General features: G+C 38.5%; 1 protein-coding gene across 1 annotated transcript in view; it reads right to left on the reverse strand.

Moving 5' to 3' along the window:
• Positions 1 to 20,768, reverse strand: part of ABCC9 (ATP binding cassette subfamily C member 9) — a 139,893-nt gene that overhangs the window by 82,139 nt on the left and 36,986 nt on the right. The window contains exons 16-17 of the mRNA XM_068559737.1: positions 13,751 to 13,859; positions 9,085 to 9,192 (exon numbers count right to left, since the gene is read on the reverse strand). Of these exons, the coding sequence (XP_068415838.1) occupies positions 9,085 to 9,192; positions 13,751 to 13,859 (217 nt within the window). The remainder of the gene's footprint in view (positions 1 to 9,084; positions 9,193 to 13,750; positions 13,860 to 20,768) is intronic.

The raw sequence follows: 20,768 nt of genomic DNA on the forward strand, positions 1-20,768 counted from the left end.
GGAGGAGAGTCAAAGTGAATTCCTCCCGCTGTGATTTGCCCTTCCATTCCCTCCTCCCTTTTACAAAATCGTCTCACTTCTCCACCATAAGGGTTAAAATCCTGGCTTCCCAAACTAGCTGTTTGACCTTGGAAAATCAGCTAATATATAAATCTCTGCAAAGGTTCATAAAAGGATAGGTACAAAGATGGTTATCACAGCATGGTTTGTGATGGAGGAAGGATGGAGGCCAACCCAGCAGCCATCACTAGGGGACAAGTAAAAGGCAGGGATGTTACAGAATGCAGTGGTGCAGCTAGAAGGAGCAAACAATTTCAGGAAACTGAAAATATAAATGCTCATGACAATACTACATATTTCACAGGGATATGAGTGTGTTTAAGTGCATATATTGAGCATATTATTGCTGGCACCGTACTGTTGGGAGGATGAGGGGATATAGGCATAAGGATCAGGGATAAAGGGAAAGGATGAATTAAAATGTAAAGGCAGGAACGAGACAATGCAAAAAGCCACCTACTGTATGATTCCATTCATATGAAATATCCAGCATAGGTAAATCCGTAGAGACAGAAAGCAGATTGGTGTTGGCAGGGGCAAGAGAAAGGGGGAAATGGGGAGTGACAGCTTAACGGGTACGGGGTTTCCTTTTGGGGTGATAAAAATATTTTGCGACTAGTAGATGGGATGGTTGTACAACTTTGGGAATCTAAATGCCACTGAATTGTTGACTTGAAAATGGTTAATTTTATGCTATGTGAATTTCACCCCAATTGAAATAATTTTTTGAAAATCTAAAGGCAGGACCTTCCACACACCATTGTCCACTCTCTCCTGCCAAAAGTAAATTAAAATGCTGAGTAAAATATAGTTTGTAAAAAATCTCATTAAAGCAAGGAGTAAGGAAATGTCTAGTGATAGTATAAGGAAAAGTACAAAAAGATATATACACTCCGGAGCACCTAAGCTTCTTTCCTTCCAAAAGGGCCAAGAATAGCTAAGATATTTTAGAAGAAAAAAGATAAGGTGTTAAGAACTTGTCCTAAAAAATGTCAGTGTTTATTAGAAAGCTATAATAATCACAACAGTGGAATACTGGACAGACAAATCAGAGAAAAATAATAAAGAAAGAAATCTGTGTGACAAGACGGCACTAAAATTCAGTGGGTACGGTGACTGATACACAGTGCCTGGACAACCCGACATCATATAAAAAATTAAATCCGACCTTACCAACTTACTACTAAATGCAGTAAAATGACTACTACTAAATTTACTACTGCTAAACTTACAGCTAAAATTATTTATTACTGATTTCCCTACTAAATCACAACCTTACTTCATACCAACCACAAAAATAGATTTTAGGTCAATTAAAGTACTAAAAGCAAAAGGTGTAGCTCCAGGGATTTTAAGAACCAATACAGAATATCTTTATACCTTTTGGTAGAAGAAGATATCTTTTTTTTTTTTTTTTTAATTTTTGGCCACGCCATGTGGCAAGTGGGGTCTTAGTTCCCCAACCAGGGATCAAACACATGCCCCCAACATTGGAAGTGAGGTCTTAACAATGGACCACCAGGAAAGTCCCCAAAAACGTTTTCATAAAGGAGGCAAAAAGCAAAGCATTAGCCATAAAGGAAAAGTTCTATAAACTAGATTACATTAAAATTAAGAATTTCTGATACCATAAAGAGAGTGAAAAGCCAAGCTATGGGGTGGGAAAAGAATTCTGTAACATATATAAGTGCCAAAGTAGTACCCACAATTTTTTTAAACAGGGGGAACAAATAACCTGGCAATTCACAAGAGGAGCTCCAAACCCAAATGGTCAATATATATAGGAAAAGGTGCTCAACCTCATTAGAAATCAGAAAATTACAAATAAAAACCACAGCAAGATACAACTGCACCTCCTCCCAACACACAACACACATTTTGGCAAAATATTGGAAGCACTGGTGAAGAGGGAGACCAACTGGAATTCTCGATCACTGTTTTTCTTTTTTATAAATTTATGTATTTTATTTATTTTTTTAATTTTTGGCTGCATTGGATCTTTGTTGCTGCACGCGGGCTTTCTCTAGTTGCGGCGGGCGGGGGCTTACTATTCATTGCGGTGCGTGGGCTTCTCATTGCGGTGGCTTCTCTTGTTGCGGAGCACAGGTTCTAGGCGAGCGGGCTTCAGTAGTTGTGGCACGCAGGCTCAGTAGCTGTGGCTTGCAGGTTTAGCTGCTCCATGGCATGTGGGATCTTCCAGGACCAGGGATCGAACCCTGTGTCCCCTGCATTGGCAGGTGGATTCTCAACCACTGTGCCACTAGGGAAGTCCCTCACTCACTATTAATGGAAGTGTAAAATGGCACAACCACTTTAGAGAAAAGTTGGCCATTGTGAAGAAAAGTTGAGGATGTACAGCCCTATGACTCAGCAATTGTTCACAACAGCCTCAAAAAAAATAACCAAAAGTCCATCAAAAGTATAACAGATCAATAAGTTCTGGTATATTTATACAATGAAACGATACACAGTGATGAGAATGAATGAATTACAGCTTCACATAGCAACATGGATGAATTATATCCACATAATGTTGAGCAGAAGAAGCAACACACATACACGTACATGCACATATTCAAACTTAAAAAAACTAAAGCACTTTTTTAGGGAGGCATTCATAGCAAGGATGATCAAGGAAATGATGACCACAAAAGTCAGGGTGGCGATTGTATCTCGGGGGAGAGATAGAGAGAGTACAGCTAAAGTGTGTGCTGGGGGGACCTTCAGAGGAAGCTGATGATGTTCTTCACTTGGTAGTGGTTGCACAGGTATTTACTTTTTCATTTAACAGTGCATACATGTTGCATGTACTTTTTTGTAGGTATGTTGTATTTCACAATAAAAAAGATTTCAAAAATACAAATGAGTAATAACCAATTTGGGAATTTCCACTATGAATAAACGGTGAATTTGAGCTTGAAGGGGTATTTAAAACTGCAGTGGCCATTCAGTGGAATAGCAGGCTCCAGGACATTGATGAGCAGGGGTTTGTTGTTTTTTTGTGGGTTTTTTGGTGCATGAAGGGTCAATTCTGGGAAAAAAATCATGATAACCTTCCTTTTTTCCATGAAAAATGAAAATAAATTGAATAAGGCACACGGAAAAGATGTATTTTTAGGTTCCCACTACACTGAATAGAAAATGTCGATTAAAAAACACTTTTTTTAGTCACTAATACATTGTTATTTTCTGGGCATATTTGAGAATTGCAGCATAGAGGACCCTTTCTAGTCTCTCATTACTTACTTTTTCATAGCTTAGTTCACACTCTACTTGTACATTATAATTGTCTAGGGAACTACTAGAGATGTTTTCAAAAATGATGCCCAGGTTTATATATATATATATATATATATATATATATATATACACACACACGCACACACATACATATGCATATACATATATATACATATATATATATATATATATATATATATATATATATGTGTGATTCTAATGTACAGCCAAGACTAAGAATCACTACAGGACTTGCCTGGAGGCACAGTGGTTAAGAATCCACCTGCCAACGCAGGGGACATGGGTTTGATCTCTGGTCCGGGAAGATCCCACATGCCACAGAACAACTAATAAGCACACGAGCCACAACTACTGAGCCTGCACTCTAGAGCCCGAGAGTCACAATTACTGAGCCCACACACTGCAACTACTGAAGACTGCGTGCCTACAGCCTGTGCTCCACCACAAGAAAAGCCACCACAATGAGAAGCCCGTGCACCGCAACAAAGAGTCGCCCCCGCTCGCCGCAGCTAGAGAAAAGCCTGCACGCAACAACGAAGGCCCAATGCAGCCAAAAATAAATAAATAAATAAATAAATTTAAAAAAAATGAGTCACTACAGCTCTTTGAAATTCACAGGTGATATACCTTATCCTCAAAACAACCATACTAAAATGGCATCCCCACCTCAAGAGGGGCAGACCATGGCTTAGAGGAGCAATTTGCCCAAATCACACATCAAATTAATGGCAAAGGGAAGGCTAGCATTAGCTTATTCCATCCAGTAACGCATTTGCTCCAGTTGCTAAAAGCCTGTCGTGGGACAGGTATGGTGTCGGGCAATAAGGAGAGAGAGAGGAGAATTAAATGTGGTTCTTGGCTTTACTGTACCACTCACTGAGCATCCCTCACTCTGACTGGGCAGGGCAGGGAGTGGGACAGCCCCAGCAGCCAATGTGGCTAGTCTTCTAAACAGCTAGTTTCCAGACTCCGTTGGCTCTGATGTCCAGAGGCCCTTGACTGCTGCAGGCATCTGTTCTGGTTCCTGCATAACCCTGACCCCTTCCAGGGGCTGATCCCAACACTCATTCCTCAGCCTGTGTTCCTGTGGTGGCCTGTCCTATGAAGCACTCATGCTTGGGAAGAGTACAAATGGCTGAGTGTCAATAACAAAAAACAAACAACCCTTTTGCATGTAGCTGCCCGGTTTTCCCAGCACCACTTACTGAAGAGCCTGCCTTTTCTCCATCGTATTCTCTTGCTTCCTTTGTCAAAGATAAGGTGACCAAATGTGCATGGGTTTATCTCTGGGCTTTCTATCCTGTTCCACTGATCTATTATTTCTGTTTTTGTGCCAGTACCATACTGTCTTGATTACTGTAGCTTCGTAGTATAGTCTGAAGTCAGGGAGCCTGATTCCTCCAGCTTTGTTTTTCTTTCTCAAGATTGCTTGGGCTATTCGGGGTCTTTTGTGTTTCCATACAAATTGTGAAATTTTTTGTTCTAGTTCTGTGAAAAGTGCCATTGGTAGTTTGATAGGGATTGCATTGAATCTGTAGATTGCTTTGGGTAGTATAGTCATTTTCACAATGTTGATTCTTCCAATCCAAGAACATGGTATATCTCTCCATCTGTTTGTATCATCTTTAATTTCTTTCATCAGTGTCGTATAGTTTTCTGCATACAGGTCTTTTGTCTCCTTAGGTAGGTTTATTCCTAGGTATTTTATTCTTTTTGTTGCAATGGTAAATGGGAGTGTTTCCTTAATTTCTCTTCCAGATTTTTCATCATTAGTGTATAGGAATGCAAGAGATTTCTGTGCATTAATTTTGTATCCTGCTACTCTAACAAATTCGTTGATTAGCTCTAGTAGTTTTCTGGTAGCATCTTTAGGATTCTCTATACATAGTATCATGTCATCTGCAAACAGTGACAGTTTTACTTCTTTTCCGATTTGGATTCTTTTATTTCTTTTTTTTGGCTAAAACTTCCAAAATTATGTTGAATAATAGTGGTGAGAGTGGGCAACATAGTCTTTTTCCTGATCTTAGCGGAAATGGTTTCAGTTTTTCACCACTGAGAATGATGTTGGCTATGGGTTTGTCATATATGGCCTTTATTATGTTGACATAGGTTCCCTCTATGCCTACTTTCTGGAGAGTTTTTATCATAAATTGGTGTTGAATTTTGTCAAAAGCTTTTTCTGCATCTATTGAGATGATCATATGGTTTTTATCCTTCAGTTTGTTAATGTGGTGTATCACATTGTTTGATCTGCGTATATTGAAGAATCCTTGCATTCCTAGAATAAACCCCACTTGATCATGGCACATGATCCTTTTAATGTGCTGTTGGATTCTGTTTGCTAGTATTTTGTTGAGGATTCTTGCATCTATGTTCATCAGTGATATTGCTCTGTAGTTTTCTTTTTTTGTGACATCTTTGTCTGGTTTTGGTATGAGGGCGATGGTGGCCTCGTAGAATGAGTTTGGGAGTGTTCCTCCCTCTGGTACATTTTGGAAGAGTTTGAGAAGGACAGGTGTTAGCTCTTCTATAAATGTTTGATAGAATTCGCCTGTGAAGCCATCTGGTCCTGGGCTTTTGTTCGTTGGAAGATTTTTAATCATAGTTTCAATTTCAGTGCTTGTGATTGGTCTGTTTATATTTTCTATTTCTTCCTGGTTCAGTCTCAGAAGGCTGTGCTTTTCTAAGAATTTGTCCATTTCTTCCAGGTTGTCCATTTTATTGGCAGAGAGTTGCTTGTAGTAATCGCTCACGATCCTTTGTATTTCTGCAGTGTCAGTTGTTACTTCTCCTTTCTCATTTCTAATTCTGTTGATTTGAGTCTTCTCCCTTTTTTTCTTGATGAGTCTGGCTAATGGTTTATCAATTTTGTTTATCTTCTCAAAGAACAAGCTTTTAGTTTTATTGACCTTTGTTATTGTTTCTTTCATTTCTTTTTCATTTATTTCTGCTCTGATCTTTATGATTTCTTTCCTTCTGCTAACTTTGGGGTCTTTTTGTTCTTCTTTCCCTAATTGCTTTAGGTGTAAGGTTAGGTTGTTTATTTGAGTTTTTCTCGTTTCTTGAGATAGGATTGTATTGCTATAAACTTCCCTCTTACAACTGTTTTTGCTGCACCCCATAGGTTTGGTGTCATAGTGTTTTCATTGTCATTTGTTTCTAGGTATTTTTTGTTGATTTCCTCAGGAAGACCTAAATAGACATTTCTCCAAAGACATACAGATGGCCGACAGGCACACAAAACAATGCTCAACATCACTAATTATTAGAGAAATACAAATCAAAACTATGAGGTATCACCGCACACCAGTCGGAATGGCCATCATTAAAAAGTCTACAAATAACAAATGTTGGAGAGGGTGTGGAGAAAAGTGAACCCTCCTACACTATTGGTGGGAATGTAAATTGGTGCAGCCACTGTGGAAAACAGTATGAAGGTTCCTCTAAAAACTAAAAACAGAGTTGCTATATAATCCTGCAATCCCATTCCTCAGCATATATCCAGACAAAACTATAATTTGAAAAGATACCTTCACCCAATGTTCACTGTGGCACGATTCACAATAGCCAAGATATGGAAACAACCTAAATGTCCATCGACAGATGAATGGATAAAGAAGATGTGGTACATATATACAATGAAATACTACTCAGCCATAAAAAAAGAATGAAATAATACCATTTGCAGGAACATGGATGGACCTAGAGATTATCATACTAAGTAAAGTAAGTCAGAAAGAGAAAGACAAATACCATGATATCACTTATATGTGGAATCTAAAATACGACACAAATGAACTTATCTATGAGACAGAAACAGACTCACACACATAGAGAACAGACTTGTAATTGCCAAGGGGGAGAGGGGTGGGGGAGGGATGGATTGGGAGTTTCGGATGAGCAGATGCAAAGTATTATATATAGAATGGATAAACAAGATCCTACTGTATAGAAGAGGGAGCTATATTCAATATCTGCTGATAAACCGTAATGGAAAAGAATATGAAAAAGAATGTATATACATGTATAACTGAGTCACTTTGCTATACAGCAGAAATTAACACAGCATTATAAATCAACTATACTTCAATAATATAACTTTTTTTAAAAAAAAGGCTGTTTGACAATGCAATCCAAAAATGGGCAGAAGACCTAAATAGAAATTTCTCCAAAGAAGATATACAGAATGCCAACAGACACATGAAAGGATGCTCAACATCACTAATCATTAGAGAAATGCAAATCAAAACTACAATAAGGTATCACCTCACACCAGTCAGAATGGCCATCATCAAAAAATCTACAAACAATAAATGCTGGAGAGGATGTGGAGAAAAGGGAACCCTCTTTCACTGTTGGTGGGAATGTATATTGATACAGCCACTATGGAGGTTCCTTAAAAACCTAAAATAGAATTACCATATGACCCAGCAATCCCACTACTGGGCATATACCCAGAGAAAACCATAATTCAAAGAGACACATGCACCCCAATGTTCACTGCAGCACTATTTACAATAGCCAGGTCATGGAAGCAACCTAAATGCCCATCGACAGACAAATGGATAAAGAAGATGTGGTACATATATACAATGGAATATTACTCAGCCATAAAAAGGAGCGAAATTAGGTCATTTGTAGATACGTGGATGGATCTAGAGACTGTCATATGGAGTGAAGTAAGTCAGAAAAACAAATATCATATATTAACGCATATATGTGGAACCTCGAAACATGGTACAGATGAACTGGTTTGCAGCGCAGAAATAGAGACACAGATGTAGAGAACAAATGTACAGACACCAAGGGGGGAAAGTGGCGGGGGGTGGTGGTGTGATAAATTGGGAGATTGCGATCGAATGTACACTAATATGTATAAAATGGGTAAGTATTAAGAACCTGCTGTATTAAAAAAAAAAACCGTATGCTAACACAAACATATGGAATCTAAAAGAAAAAAATGGTTCTGACGAATCTATGGGCAGGACAGGAATAAAGACACAGATGTAGAGAATGGACTTGAAGACACAGGGAGGGGGAAGGGTAAACTGGGCCGAAGTGAGAAAGTAACATTGACATATATACACTACCACATGTAAAATAGATAGCCAGTGGGAAGCAGCTGCATGACACAGGGAGATCAGCTCAGTGGTTTGTGACCAGCTGGAGGGGTGGGATAGGGAGCAGGGGAGGGAGATGCAAAAAGGAGGGGATATGGGGATATATGTATACATATAGCTGATTGTTATACAGCAGAAACTAACACAGCATTGTAAAGCAATTATACTCCAATAAAAATGTTAAGAAAAAAAAAAAAAGGCTGTTTGAGACGAGTCAAAGGCAGTATTGGGAAGCTGGATGGAAGCACACAACCCAGGTCTAAGCCTTTCCTGGTTGTAGATAATTGTTATCTAACCTACTTCCTCAAAAACTGGACCTGTAATATTGGCGTTCTCTAGAAATGAATCTACTTGGTAAATAAACATAAGAGTATGAGCGGAAATACGTTGGATACTAGCTTCTAACGCAGATTCAGAAGAAAGATTCATCCTCCAGTTATTTAAACAACTGCTGGAGCAAAGCTGTGGTTGGGAGGCAAGGCAGCACTGAGAATTATAAACTTATCGGAATATTTTTGAGAATGAGTGACCATGCTAAAGAGACTTTAAAGACATGAGGTAGGACCCTTTTGCAGAACTTCACCATAAAATAGTAACATCAATGTTTCTATTCATGTAAGAATTCAGGAAATAAAATAACCTTTACTGCGATATCCTCGGTCTCCACGGGACGCAGACGTCGTGTTGATTGCTCGTAGCTGTCCAGGTGATACCTTCCAGGCTGCTTCCTGTTTATAGTTTTTGGCTGCTGCATTCCACATGGAAAAGAGCACAAGTTGAAGGTCTATGGAAAAAACTTGAGTTTTTACTGAACATTAACTCACATTGCTACTTCTCCACTTCAATTCTAAGAAAAAGAAATGAGTAAAGTGAATGTCATATTTTAATTATCTCTATGGTGTCCCCCTGCCGCCAAAAAAAAGCAAATGATAATGAAAAAGTGTTACACAATAATTTTAAACCTGATTCACAAACTTTTTAAGAAACATAAAAATATGAAGATGTGATACTTGAAGTTAAAGTGCTGAGCACCAAACTAGGCTTTGGATATTCTTTCTCCAGCTTTCTGGATGAACAGGCCCAGGCGGTAAAATGCTGTGTGTCATGGCCAAAGGCAAGCAGGCTAACTCAGGGTAAACTAGAATCTAATTCTTAGGCCGTTGGGCTTGTAAATGTTCCAACAGTGCATTTTTGGTCACCCTCTGAATCATGAGGATTTTGAATCCGATACACTCACATAAATCAGTCTGGGCTATATGTCACCTGAAGATCCCTGGTGGAATGAGAAAAAGCATCTCGGACTTTTTTGCCTATAATATGTATATTATTTCATAAGGAGATCCATAAGCACTGTAGAGTGATCTAGTTTTTCGCAAATGTTATAGCATTGCTCTGAGCCAAAGGACTAAAGAAAGTCTCCATAAAACGGAGGTTGGGGCTTTCCTGGTGGCGCAGTGGTTGGGAGTCTGCCTGCCAGTGCAGGGGACACGGGTTCGAGCCCTGGTCTGGGAGGATCCCACATGCCGCGGAGCGACTGGGCCCGTGAGCCACAGTTGCTGAGCCTGTGCGTCTGGAGCCTGTGCTCCGCAACAAGAGAGGCCGCGATGGTGAGAGGCCCGCGCACCGCGATGAAGAGTGGCCCCCCCTTGCCACAGCTGGGGAAGGCCCTCGCACAGAAACGAAGACCCAACACAGCCATATATAAAAATAAATAAATTTAAAAAAAAAAAAACCGAGGTTGCCAGCTAAAGCTAGGCAATCTTTACATACTTAAAATGACTAGAAACTTGTCATTCTCTAATTTTGAGTTTAATTTCACATAGAGACAAATGACTAAAGAGAAGGTCGAAAATTCAGTTCTGTAAACCTCTAATTTAGAAAAATATATAAGCTCAAAATTTGTCCCAGAGATCTAGTAAGCAAGTATTTCGACATAAATGATTATCTTACTTAAATACCTTATAGAGATGATGAAAGCTAAATAGTAAAACACTTTAAAACTGTTAAATTACCTATAAAAGCAAAGGATTCTAGAATTGTGAAACTTTTTTTTTTTCCTTTGGCTTGGAACAGCAGGTTTAGCTTTTGATAAATCCGTTGAGTTCTATTATGGGAATCAGGAATGTCCTCGAATAATCAGTAGTTTAATCTGAACGAGATATCGCCCTCCAATTTATATCCATCAGCGTATCAACAGAATATCAGACTACCAAATAGCACATTGCTAAGCTACACGCCATTCAATACTGAGATTAAAAAGTCACTGAGAAGTACTACCAGTGTCCTGTTGCACAGAAACTACTGAATGCATTTTAAATTTTAAAAAGAGAGAGAGAGAAAGAGTGCTCATGACATTTTTAGTTTTGTTTTTCTTCCCACAGTCCTCACAGATAACCTTACATGAGAGATGTAGAAAGCCACTATCCTTTAAGCTGAGTATATTTCCCACACAAGACAGGTCTATATCTGTACATATACTCTCTGTCTTCTAGAGTCGTAACTTCTATAGTAGTATTGCGCCCAGAGTTCCAAAAGGAATGACTTCATGTTCTTCACAAAACTAAGGAGAGGGTGGGAGGAGGAGATGTGTTGACAGAGATTTGAGTCGGAGTCTCACAGATGTAATTTGAAGAAACTCTGGCTCTAGACTGTCACTAATTCTCCGTGGAGATTCTGCAGCCAAAACCACTTAACTCTAAGCTTTTACAGAATACATAGCATCTTAAGCGCTCTCAAGTAGGAGTTTCCATTAGTGTTCTTTTCAAACACACAGCTTTTTTCTCTTCATTTTTAAAAGTTTGTCATTTGTGGTTTGGCCCATCAGCAGTGATGAATGGCCCCGAAAGACATCAGAAGTCCAGTCTGGTTTCAATAACTCTGAAGATACTGGAGGCAACTGAAGGGGATTCTTTTTTCCTTCCAACCTTTGCTCAGTTCAATATTTCTTCTATCTCTCATCTCATACAAACCACTCTTCAGATTTCCCTCACTCCACTCCCTCAAACTTGACCTCCTCTGTTCCCTTTCCTGAGGTCATCTCCCTCTGCTCATCCCTACATCTCTGAAAGACGATCTAATAAGTTCTTTGCGAATCTCCTATCATCTAAAGTGAGACAAGTCAGGTTCTAATCAAATGCTTGACTTTCCTGCTGCCTCAAAGTGTACACAGTCTATGATGTATTCCTGTCTTGGTGTCCATGTCCACACAAGAGTACACAAGCATTTTCAGGCTTTGTTACTGCAGCGTCTACAAGCATGGGTGGTGGTTCCTACTCAGACAAAATCACACCTGCTCAACAAAATAACTCAACAGAGAGTAAAAAAATAACTCCAGAAAAGCAGAAGAAATCAGCAAGTCTAAAGACAGCCAAGTGCTTGTCTTAACTATTTTTAGCATGATGTGAATAAAAATTTAATATAGACTGACTTCCTGGTGAAGGTTTTCCAAGCCTCAGTCAATTCCTGTCAGGAGACTGCACATGCATTTTTGTTTGGTTACATAAATGGTAAATATATTAACATTTTTCTCTAATAGTAAATGAATAATTATTAACTTATTTTAGAAGAACTTCTTTCTACTTTACTGTTATGAAATAGACATATTAATTTTAAAGACTTTCTTCAGAATTTTTCAGACATGGCTTTCAAGAAATCCAGTCCCATTAAATATCATCTAATGGCCAGTGGCTCTTAAATTTACATCTCCAAGGGGGACTTCTCCTCTTAGATGTCAATAAATATCTCAAAATTATCATGTGCAAAATATACCTCTTGATTCCACCTCAACAGCAACCTACTCATTTCTCAGCTTCCCTATTTCAGTTACTGGCTCCACCGTCTACCCGGTAGTCAAGCCAATAATCTAGGATTCATCCTTGAGCCTTCTTTCTCCCTCATTCCCTCCATTCAACCTATCAGCCAGTGTTTATCAGCTCAGCCTAAAAAGTGTGCGCTGAACTTGATAGCTTCTTCTCAAGGTCCACTGCAACTGCAACAAAAACAAATTCTAACCATCATCATTTCTTGTCTATGTTATTATAATGACCTCTTTACTGATCTATCTGTTCTACTCTAGTCCCCCATGACAACTCTTCACCCAGCAACCAGAGTGATCCTTTAAAAATATACACAAAATTATGAGTCCCTTCTTTAAAACCCTCCAGTGGTTTCCTATTGCATGCCAATAAAATCCAAACTCTTTACCTGGTTTACAGGACTCTCAATCCTTGTTCTTACCTCGTCTTGTCCTCCCTTCTTTACTAGGCTTCAGCCATAGTGCCCCTCTGTTCCTTGAACACACCAAATTAATTCCACCTCAGGGTCTTTGCATCTGCTAGTTCTCTGCCTGAAATGATCTGGCCCCTTTTCTAGGTCTTTGCAGAAGAGGCACCTACTCTTCAGTCAGGTCTCAGCTCAAATGCCAGCTCTTCAGAGGGGCCTCCTGGGAAATGACCACCCTGCTTAGAGGACCCCAGTCACTCTCTAATATCTTCTTTTATTTTCTTCCCACAGGGAATTGATCTCACTTGTTTACTTGTTTATCATCTGACTCCTGCCTCAAGAAAGCAAACTCTGTGACAAGAAAGATCTTGCCTGCCTTGTTCAGAGCTGCATTGCTAGGTCTTGGCACAAAGCACAGGGTAGCTGATAAGTCTGGAAATACAGGCAAATACATAATACACGTTATAGTCCAGGTAAAACATCACAAAATAACATTGACTGTGTTTCCAGGCTTTATGTAGATATGAGTAAATATCTGTGCAATGGATGAATAAACTGGTTCAGGAAGTACAAGACTCAGGTTTTAATTCTGGCTCTCCCACTAAAATCTTGTGACTATTCAAACCATACAACATGTGAATAAATATATGCATCTAGAAAACAAAATAGGTAATGTAGTGTAATATATTAAATGAGTCAAAAGACATAATGTATCAAAAAAGCACTTTTTAACCTAAAAAGTATAACATAGTTAAAGGTATTATAAGAATATGGTACAAGAGTTGTAAGCTTATTTTGTATGATTTTTATATAAAGCTTGGGGTAGACAACCTCTCTATTTCCTTTTGAATTGAACATGAGGTGTTCCTCTTGGGATAATCCTTTGATGACTTATAAAGACAAGCCTTATACATTTCTTTATTGATTTTAGACTTGTAAGGTTTTTTGCAGAAGCAGGTGGCAATTTTTTCTTCATATAGGTTAAAAGTAAGGCATACGATTTCTTCTAATTGCACCCATTTTCAATCATCCATCCTCAGGACTGTCCCTTATTCACAGCTCCCCTAACAAAGAAAAGCACTTACGGCTCCAGTGTGTTTCTTACAGGATTCAAATGGAAGAGAACCTTCCCCAGTCAGCCAGCTGTCCTCACCAATCTCATCACTCAAGAGAAACTCATTCAGCTTTTGAACACTGCAAAAGGCAAACAAGCAAGCACACAATAAGGGATAAAAATAAAACCACCACCAATGAAGTTCTACCTAAATAAACAAACTTTTCCCCCACTGTTACCATGGTAAGCAAGCCAGCTCTGAGAGTCATTTCTCAGGACCAACTGGGAATTCAGCTAGGGTGCTGGGGACTGACGGGCTCCCAGGACCTGGGGCTTTCAGCGCTTAAAATGGAAAAATCTCAGAAAAACCAGAACCAACTGGTCACCCTAAATTCAACCAACTCTCCTTTGCACTTTTTTTTTCTTTCTTGCAATTGTATTTCTTGTCAAAGACAATAGAATTGGAGAGGGACTTGAAACAAGGTGGTTAAAAAAAAATAACACCAACGAAGGAAGTATCATTATTCTCATGTTACAAATGAAGGGAAATAAGGTACAGGGCAGTTAAGTAAAAGCATACAGCATATAACACACAGATCATGGGTCCCTGCCCACTATGCTATTTTGCTTAAGCACTACTGTATATATTGGACATATCACAACCTGGCAAGGAGAGGGCCCTCTAGAATATTACTATGCAAAACGTTGGCCAAGATCAGTGGCATCATTACCTGGGAGCTTACTCGAAACTTAGAATCTCAGGCCCCACCCAAGACCTCCTGAGTCAAAATCTACATTTTAAGAAGATCCAGAGATGCTTCATAAGCACAGTACAGTTGGAGAAGCCCTGTTCTAGAAGAGTAATTTACAAACATTCTTTACTGTGGTCTCCAGAGGCTGGACACAAGACCCCCTGGCCCCCTTACCCTACCCATTCTAATTTTCTCAAACCAGTGTCATAGGATCAAGAGTAAAACGAATCGAAGAAAACAAGAACACAATTTGAAAACATCCTCCCATAAATAAAATGATTCACTACAGAAAAGTCTGTGAAGTTGAAAAGACAAGAAATGCTCCTTCTAGCACGCTAAGATGCTAACAGTGGGCAAACTGGCCTGGCACCTGCAGCATCACTTACAGGGGAAAGATTGCCGTTGTTAGGAAACTAGAAAATACACATTTGAAACAAAAGATTTTTTTATTTTTCATTTCAGCTTGTAGTCAAGTTAAGTGCCTCCAGACAAGTCTGCAGAGTTTGTTTTTGTGACAGACTAATAAAATGAAGAAAAGTAAATTCAATTCAGTCTGTTGTCCATGAACTTTAAGCTCTTTAGCCTTGCATGTCATAGAAACCGCTTCCTTTCTTTGGAAACATAAAGGTAGATAAAATCCACTAGGGCAGTCTATTAACTTCTAAATTTCATTTACAGGAAACTAAAAGAAATAATTTTTTCATTTTTTTTTTATTGAAGTATAGTTGACTTACAATATCATGTTAGTTTCAGGTGTACAGCACAGCGATTCAGATATATATATCTATAGATATATATATATATATCTACATATATACATTCCTTTACAGATTCTTTTCCCTTATAGGTTATTAAAAAATATTGAGTGTAGTTCCCTGTGCTATACAGTAGGTCCTTGTTGGTTATCTATTTTATATATACTAGTGTGTATATCTGAATCCATAAAAGTAATTTTTTAATTGAAGTATAGTTGATACAATATTATATAAGTTATAGGTGTACAATATAGTGAGTCACAGTTTTTAAAGGTTATACCCCATTTATATTAATAGTTATAAAACACTGGCTATATTCCCTATGTTGTACAATACATCTTTGTAGCTTATTTTATACATAATAATTTGTACCTCTTAATGCCCTACCCCTTATGTTGCCCCTCCCCCCTTCCCTCTCCCCACTGGTAACTACTAAAGCGAACCACTAGTTCTCTATATCTATGAGTCTGTTTCTTTTTTGTTATATTCATGAGTTTGTTGTATTTTTTAGATTCCACTAAAAAAAATAATTGTTTAAGGAAAGCTTTGGCTGAATAATACTCCATTTTATGTGTATGCTGCATTTTGTTTTTTCATCAATTGAGGGACATTTGGGTTGTTTCACTTTTTGGCTATTGTGAATAATGCTGCTATGAAGATGAATGTACAAATATCTATTCAAGTCCCTGCTTTCAATTCTTTTGGGTATACACCCAAAAGTAGAATTGCTGAATCATATGGTAATTCTATGTTTAATTTTTTGAGCATCTGCCATACTTTTTTCCATGGTTCTGGAATTCCTGACTTACTTAAATATATTCAAGTTATGACAACATGGCTGAACCTTGAAAACATTATGCTAAATAAGATAAGCCAGGCACACAAAAAACAAAAATTGCATAATTCCACTTATATGAGGTAGATAGAATAGTCAAATTCATACAGACTGAAAGTCAATGGTGGTCACCAGGGTCTGGGAGGAGAGGTAGGTACAAGGGGAGTTATCATTTAGTGAGTATAGAATTTAATTTGAGAAACTGAAAAAGTTCTGGAGATGGATTGTGGTGACGTTTGCACAACAATGTGAATGTACTTAATGCCACTCAACTGTACACTTAAAATGATTTAAATGATAAATTTTATGTTATGTATATTTTACTGCAATTTTAAAAAGAATTTTAGAACCAAAAAAAGAAAGAAGAGCTTTGGGTTTTGTACTCTCTTTGAGTCTTTGACAGCAAAGCCTGATCACATAGGTTTGAAAGATGGTGTTAGAAATGCCTTAGAAATGGCATTTTATTCATCTTAAATGGCAGTATCCTTTCTTTACTTTTACAGACTTTAATTGTCATTCTGTTCCAATGTTTAGAAGAGATTGGATTTTAAGGAGCACAGCTTTGTCAATCAAAGGAATACCTTTTAGACAACCTCACACTGTGTCTCTGCACACAAAGGAAAGTATGGGGCCAGGCTTGTGTGCCTTTGTAACTCTAAGTCCAGCAGCTCCTGGTACACATTACTCAATGAATGTTTGCTGAATCAACCAAAGAAGGAATAAACCAATGATTCAGACATTTAAGTAAGGTCAGTTGATTCAATTCTCCATTTCACCTTCTAGCACACACAAATCTTACTGAAGCTTTTATGAAATTAATGAGACCCATTCTTGCTGAATATCAGGAAGCAATGGTCCCTGAGCATGATTGGAGCATGGGGAGAACTTCTTTCCTCTTCATAAGATCCCACTTTGGAACTCCAACTACAATAATCATCGGAGGACCCAATACTAGCACTTTTCTGAATCTCCCCCTCCATTTCCCCTCCCCATCCCCATTATTCCAGGCTCTCTGGCTTAGGGTCCCTTGCACTATTTTGTTTGCTTTATTACTGTCTATCTCTCCCACTAGACTCTGAACTCTTTAAAAGCGAAAATTTTCATCTTCAGAATCTAGCCCAGTGCCAAAAATATAACATAGCAATTCCTCAAGAAATGTCTGGTGAATGAATAGGTAATACAAAAAACATTTCCTGTTCATATGAGGGCCTTTCAGAACTCACAGAGGCAAAACAACTATGGAAAATGCATGAATCCTGACCAAGGGTGAAGTAATTTCCACCATGCTGCCAGGGTTATATTTTTAAAATGCAAATATGCTCATACAACAGTCCTCTCCTTAAAATAACAAATGGCCACCCTGCAGCTTTCAGCATCCTTGGCATCATCTACAGGCTGATTGGGATTTTACTCTCCAGCTTCATCTCCCAGTGCTTTCCTCATCAGGACCTTTCTCCAACTACATGCAATTACCTTTAGCCCCCAGAAGGTACCAAGATCTCTCACCTCTCTGCTCACCCCTTCCCCTTGCATACATCGCTCCCTCACACAGAATGTGTTTTCCCTTTTTATTCAACTGGCCAAGTCCTACCTATTCTTTAAGATCCCATGAAGGAGCTATCACCGCCTTTAAACCTTTACTGACTGGACTATCTCCCTTCTCCCTTGATAAGATTCAATGAGCCTCATATATGGCCCATGGTATTCTGTGTAGTGCTCTATCACAGCATAACATGCGTGTTGTAATTCCCTTCCCTTCCCAGTCTCTCCAGCTAGACTGTGGACTCCTGTGGATTTCACTCCATCTTTCTTCTTTGCCATCCCCAGTGCCTAGCAAGGTACCTGAACTGCTTAATAAATGAATGTGGATCCACAGAAAGATGTATCTCTGAAGCACGAAACGGAGTTCAGTAAAATGGTGTTAAATTAGTAAAACGGAGATTTGTTAAATATCTAAAATATGTAGGCAATGTGCTGGGCATCTTTCATGTATTATCTCATTTAATTCTCCCAACCACCATAAGCAGGAACCATTATGATGCTCATCTGATAAGTGAGGAAGCTGAGCCATAGAGGCACCAAATAATATGCTTGTGGTTGAACAGTGACTATTCCATGGCTGTGCAGGTATTGAAAGCAGGTAAACTTGATACCAAACAACTCCCTATCCTGCCTCCATCACCTTTTAGTTTAGTGTTTTACTAATTTCTCATTTGTTTAGGTAATTCGTCAAAGTATTTAAGGTTTTGTTACCGATGATATTTTTTTCACTTTTCAAGTTTGGGTGTTTACATACAGCTTGAGTACCTTGGACAGGTGCTATGTTTTGGGGGAATAACTGATTTTGTTGCTGGCAGTTATGTGTTTTCTTGTGGAAACCATGAAATTTTTGTAAATGTGGACCAGGTCAACCTGTGAGCATGTTCTATGATAAATATAGTAACAATTTATTTGGTTGAAGGTAATCACAGTAGACTAGCCAAGCGTACTTTCCTTTGGGAGGGAAATGAGAGAAAGGACACAAGAGTTATCTTCCACCAAAGCAAGGGATTAGTTTTACACATTTCTTTCCTTGGTAAATAACATCTCTGGATATAGATACTGCATTGTACGTCAAGTACCAGAAACCTAAACTCAAATTATTTATAAAGGATACAATATAGCAACTTAACCTTTTCCTCCAGAAAAGCAAAACACATAAACTATTTTCTTACAAATAAAGCAAAGAGGACAAGTACAACAGGCATCATGAAAAAAATCACTAATTCAAGTATTTTAACATTTTAGAAACTAGTGACTTTCCTACTTCTCTTCATTTCTTCCCTCCGGTTTGCAAATGTAGACTGGAACACATCACCATAAAAGGTCCAGAAAACTCAAATGATGTGGGGTGCTGGGGTTACTGGGAGATAACCTGAATCTTAACGGCCTCTTTCTTCCATTTTATTATGTATACATAAGGTCCCACCCGGTGAGCACCGCAAAGACAATTTTGTCTAACAAGCTAAACATTTTTAAAAGAAAGCATAGAATTTTCTTGAAGCAACGAATTTTACATGGCATGGAATCTTCCTCCAGCAGAGAAGTTTACACATCTCTTACAGGCACGCGTAACACAAGTTGCGGAGTATGCTGCACCCTCTTCTAACCCACCAAATTTCTGCATGCATCTCAGAGTGTAGCAAAGAACTTATGGCTTCCACAGTCCTGAAAAGGAGGTTTCAAAATCAGCTAACCAAAGTCTCCGATTATAAACAGGCTGCTCAACTCGCTGTGGGCCAACTGGCATTAAAGCCTGGTCACGGGTTCCCAGGCAGAGAAGGAAATGCCAAGCCCAGTTCACACTGGGAAAGACGCTCATCTGGGTTCCGAGAACCAGCACACAGTGGGAAAAAGGACTGGCCTCCTCTGTTGACTGGTCATCTCCCGAGGACCCACAAATCAACCACTGAAATTCACTTTAGAGAAGCAAGTTTTTATAAGCTGATTCTATTTGGCCTATGGCTTGGGAAATCTGGAGCTGAGCCCTGAAAACAGACTGGTCTTTATCAAACTGGCAAATGCCTTTTCCCTGGAACGTACAGAAGAGAGAGTGTTATGCAGAAATATACAGGGATTATGATCCACGCTCAGCTTTACTAGGATTCACTACAGCAGGATTGTATACTATGGACTTGGGGAAACCCACACGCCTAGATTTATTAATTTTTTTTCACAGCAACTCTTAAAGTCCTTTCGGTGCTTGGTAACCTCCTGATTTCAGAGGACTGATCTATTATTAGTGATCAACTGCTTTCTGTTTGACTTGTAGCACAAAGTCAAATTCAATTAAAAAGGCAACCGTGAGAGGGACAGCTATTAAGTGGAGAAAATGAAAATAAGAACCAAAATAGCAGACTCTGGCCATTTATCAGTTTTATTGTTTGAAGTCGCTTCCCTTCCAGAGCACTGCCTAATTTGGAAGTGGTGCTACAGAAATCAGTCAGTGAGCCGTACAAGTGTTTCAGAAGTCAGAACAATAAGAAAATGAGGGCAGATGAGGTCAGAGGGCCTGAGCTTTAAACTCCTAACAGCTTCAGAATCTGTTACTAACAGCATATCTTACAGAATAGGATTGAAATCTTGTTACGGTATTAGTGTAAACAATCAGAACTTGGTTTATAGTAAGATAAGGTATATGAATTTTAATGATATTTGGTATTAAGCCTTTGTTAAGCCAATATAAACTATTGCCTAAAACTAGAGGTTCTGGTATCTTGAATATTAAAAAATAGTTTGCTTAACAATACATAGACATTGGGAAAGTATTTCATTTTAAAGGACCTTACAATAGATGCTCTACATTGCTGTTAATGACAACACTATGCTTAGTATATTTAAGGCCTCAATTTTCCATTTTTCCTTCTGTATTGAAACATCTTGGCGTTTCTTTCAAAGGCCAGATATAAATATGATAATGACTGTTTATGAAACATGCTGAGGTTTTATAAGGTTTATAGGACCTTATAGCAAAAAGCAAAATACTACTTTAAGACTACCTTGTTTATAATATAGACTGAAACATAGCTATGGCACTATGGCACATACAGGGTAGTATAATATAGTTTGGTAACATATTTATTATATAATACAAGTAAAAATGGTGGGGAAATGGTCATTATCAGACCACAACTATTTTAATGGGAAATTGTGAGTCTGAGATAAAGT

This window comes from Eschrichtius robustus, chromosome 13 (genome assembly GCF_028021215.1).
Source record: "Eschrichtius robustus isolate mEscRob2 chromosome 13, mEscRob2.pri, whole genome shotgun sequence".
Classification (NCBI taxonomy): Eukaryota; Metazoa; Chordata; class Mammalia; order Artiodactyla; family Eschrichtiidae; genus Eschrichtius; species Eschrichtius robustus.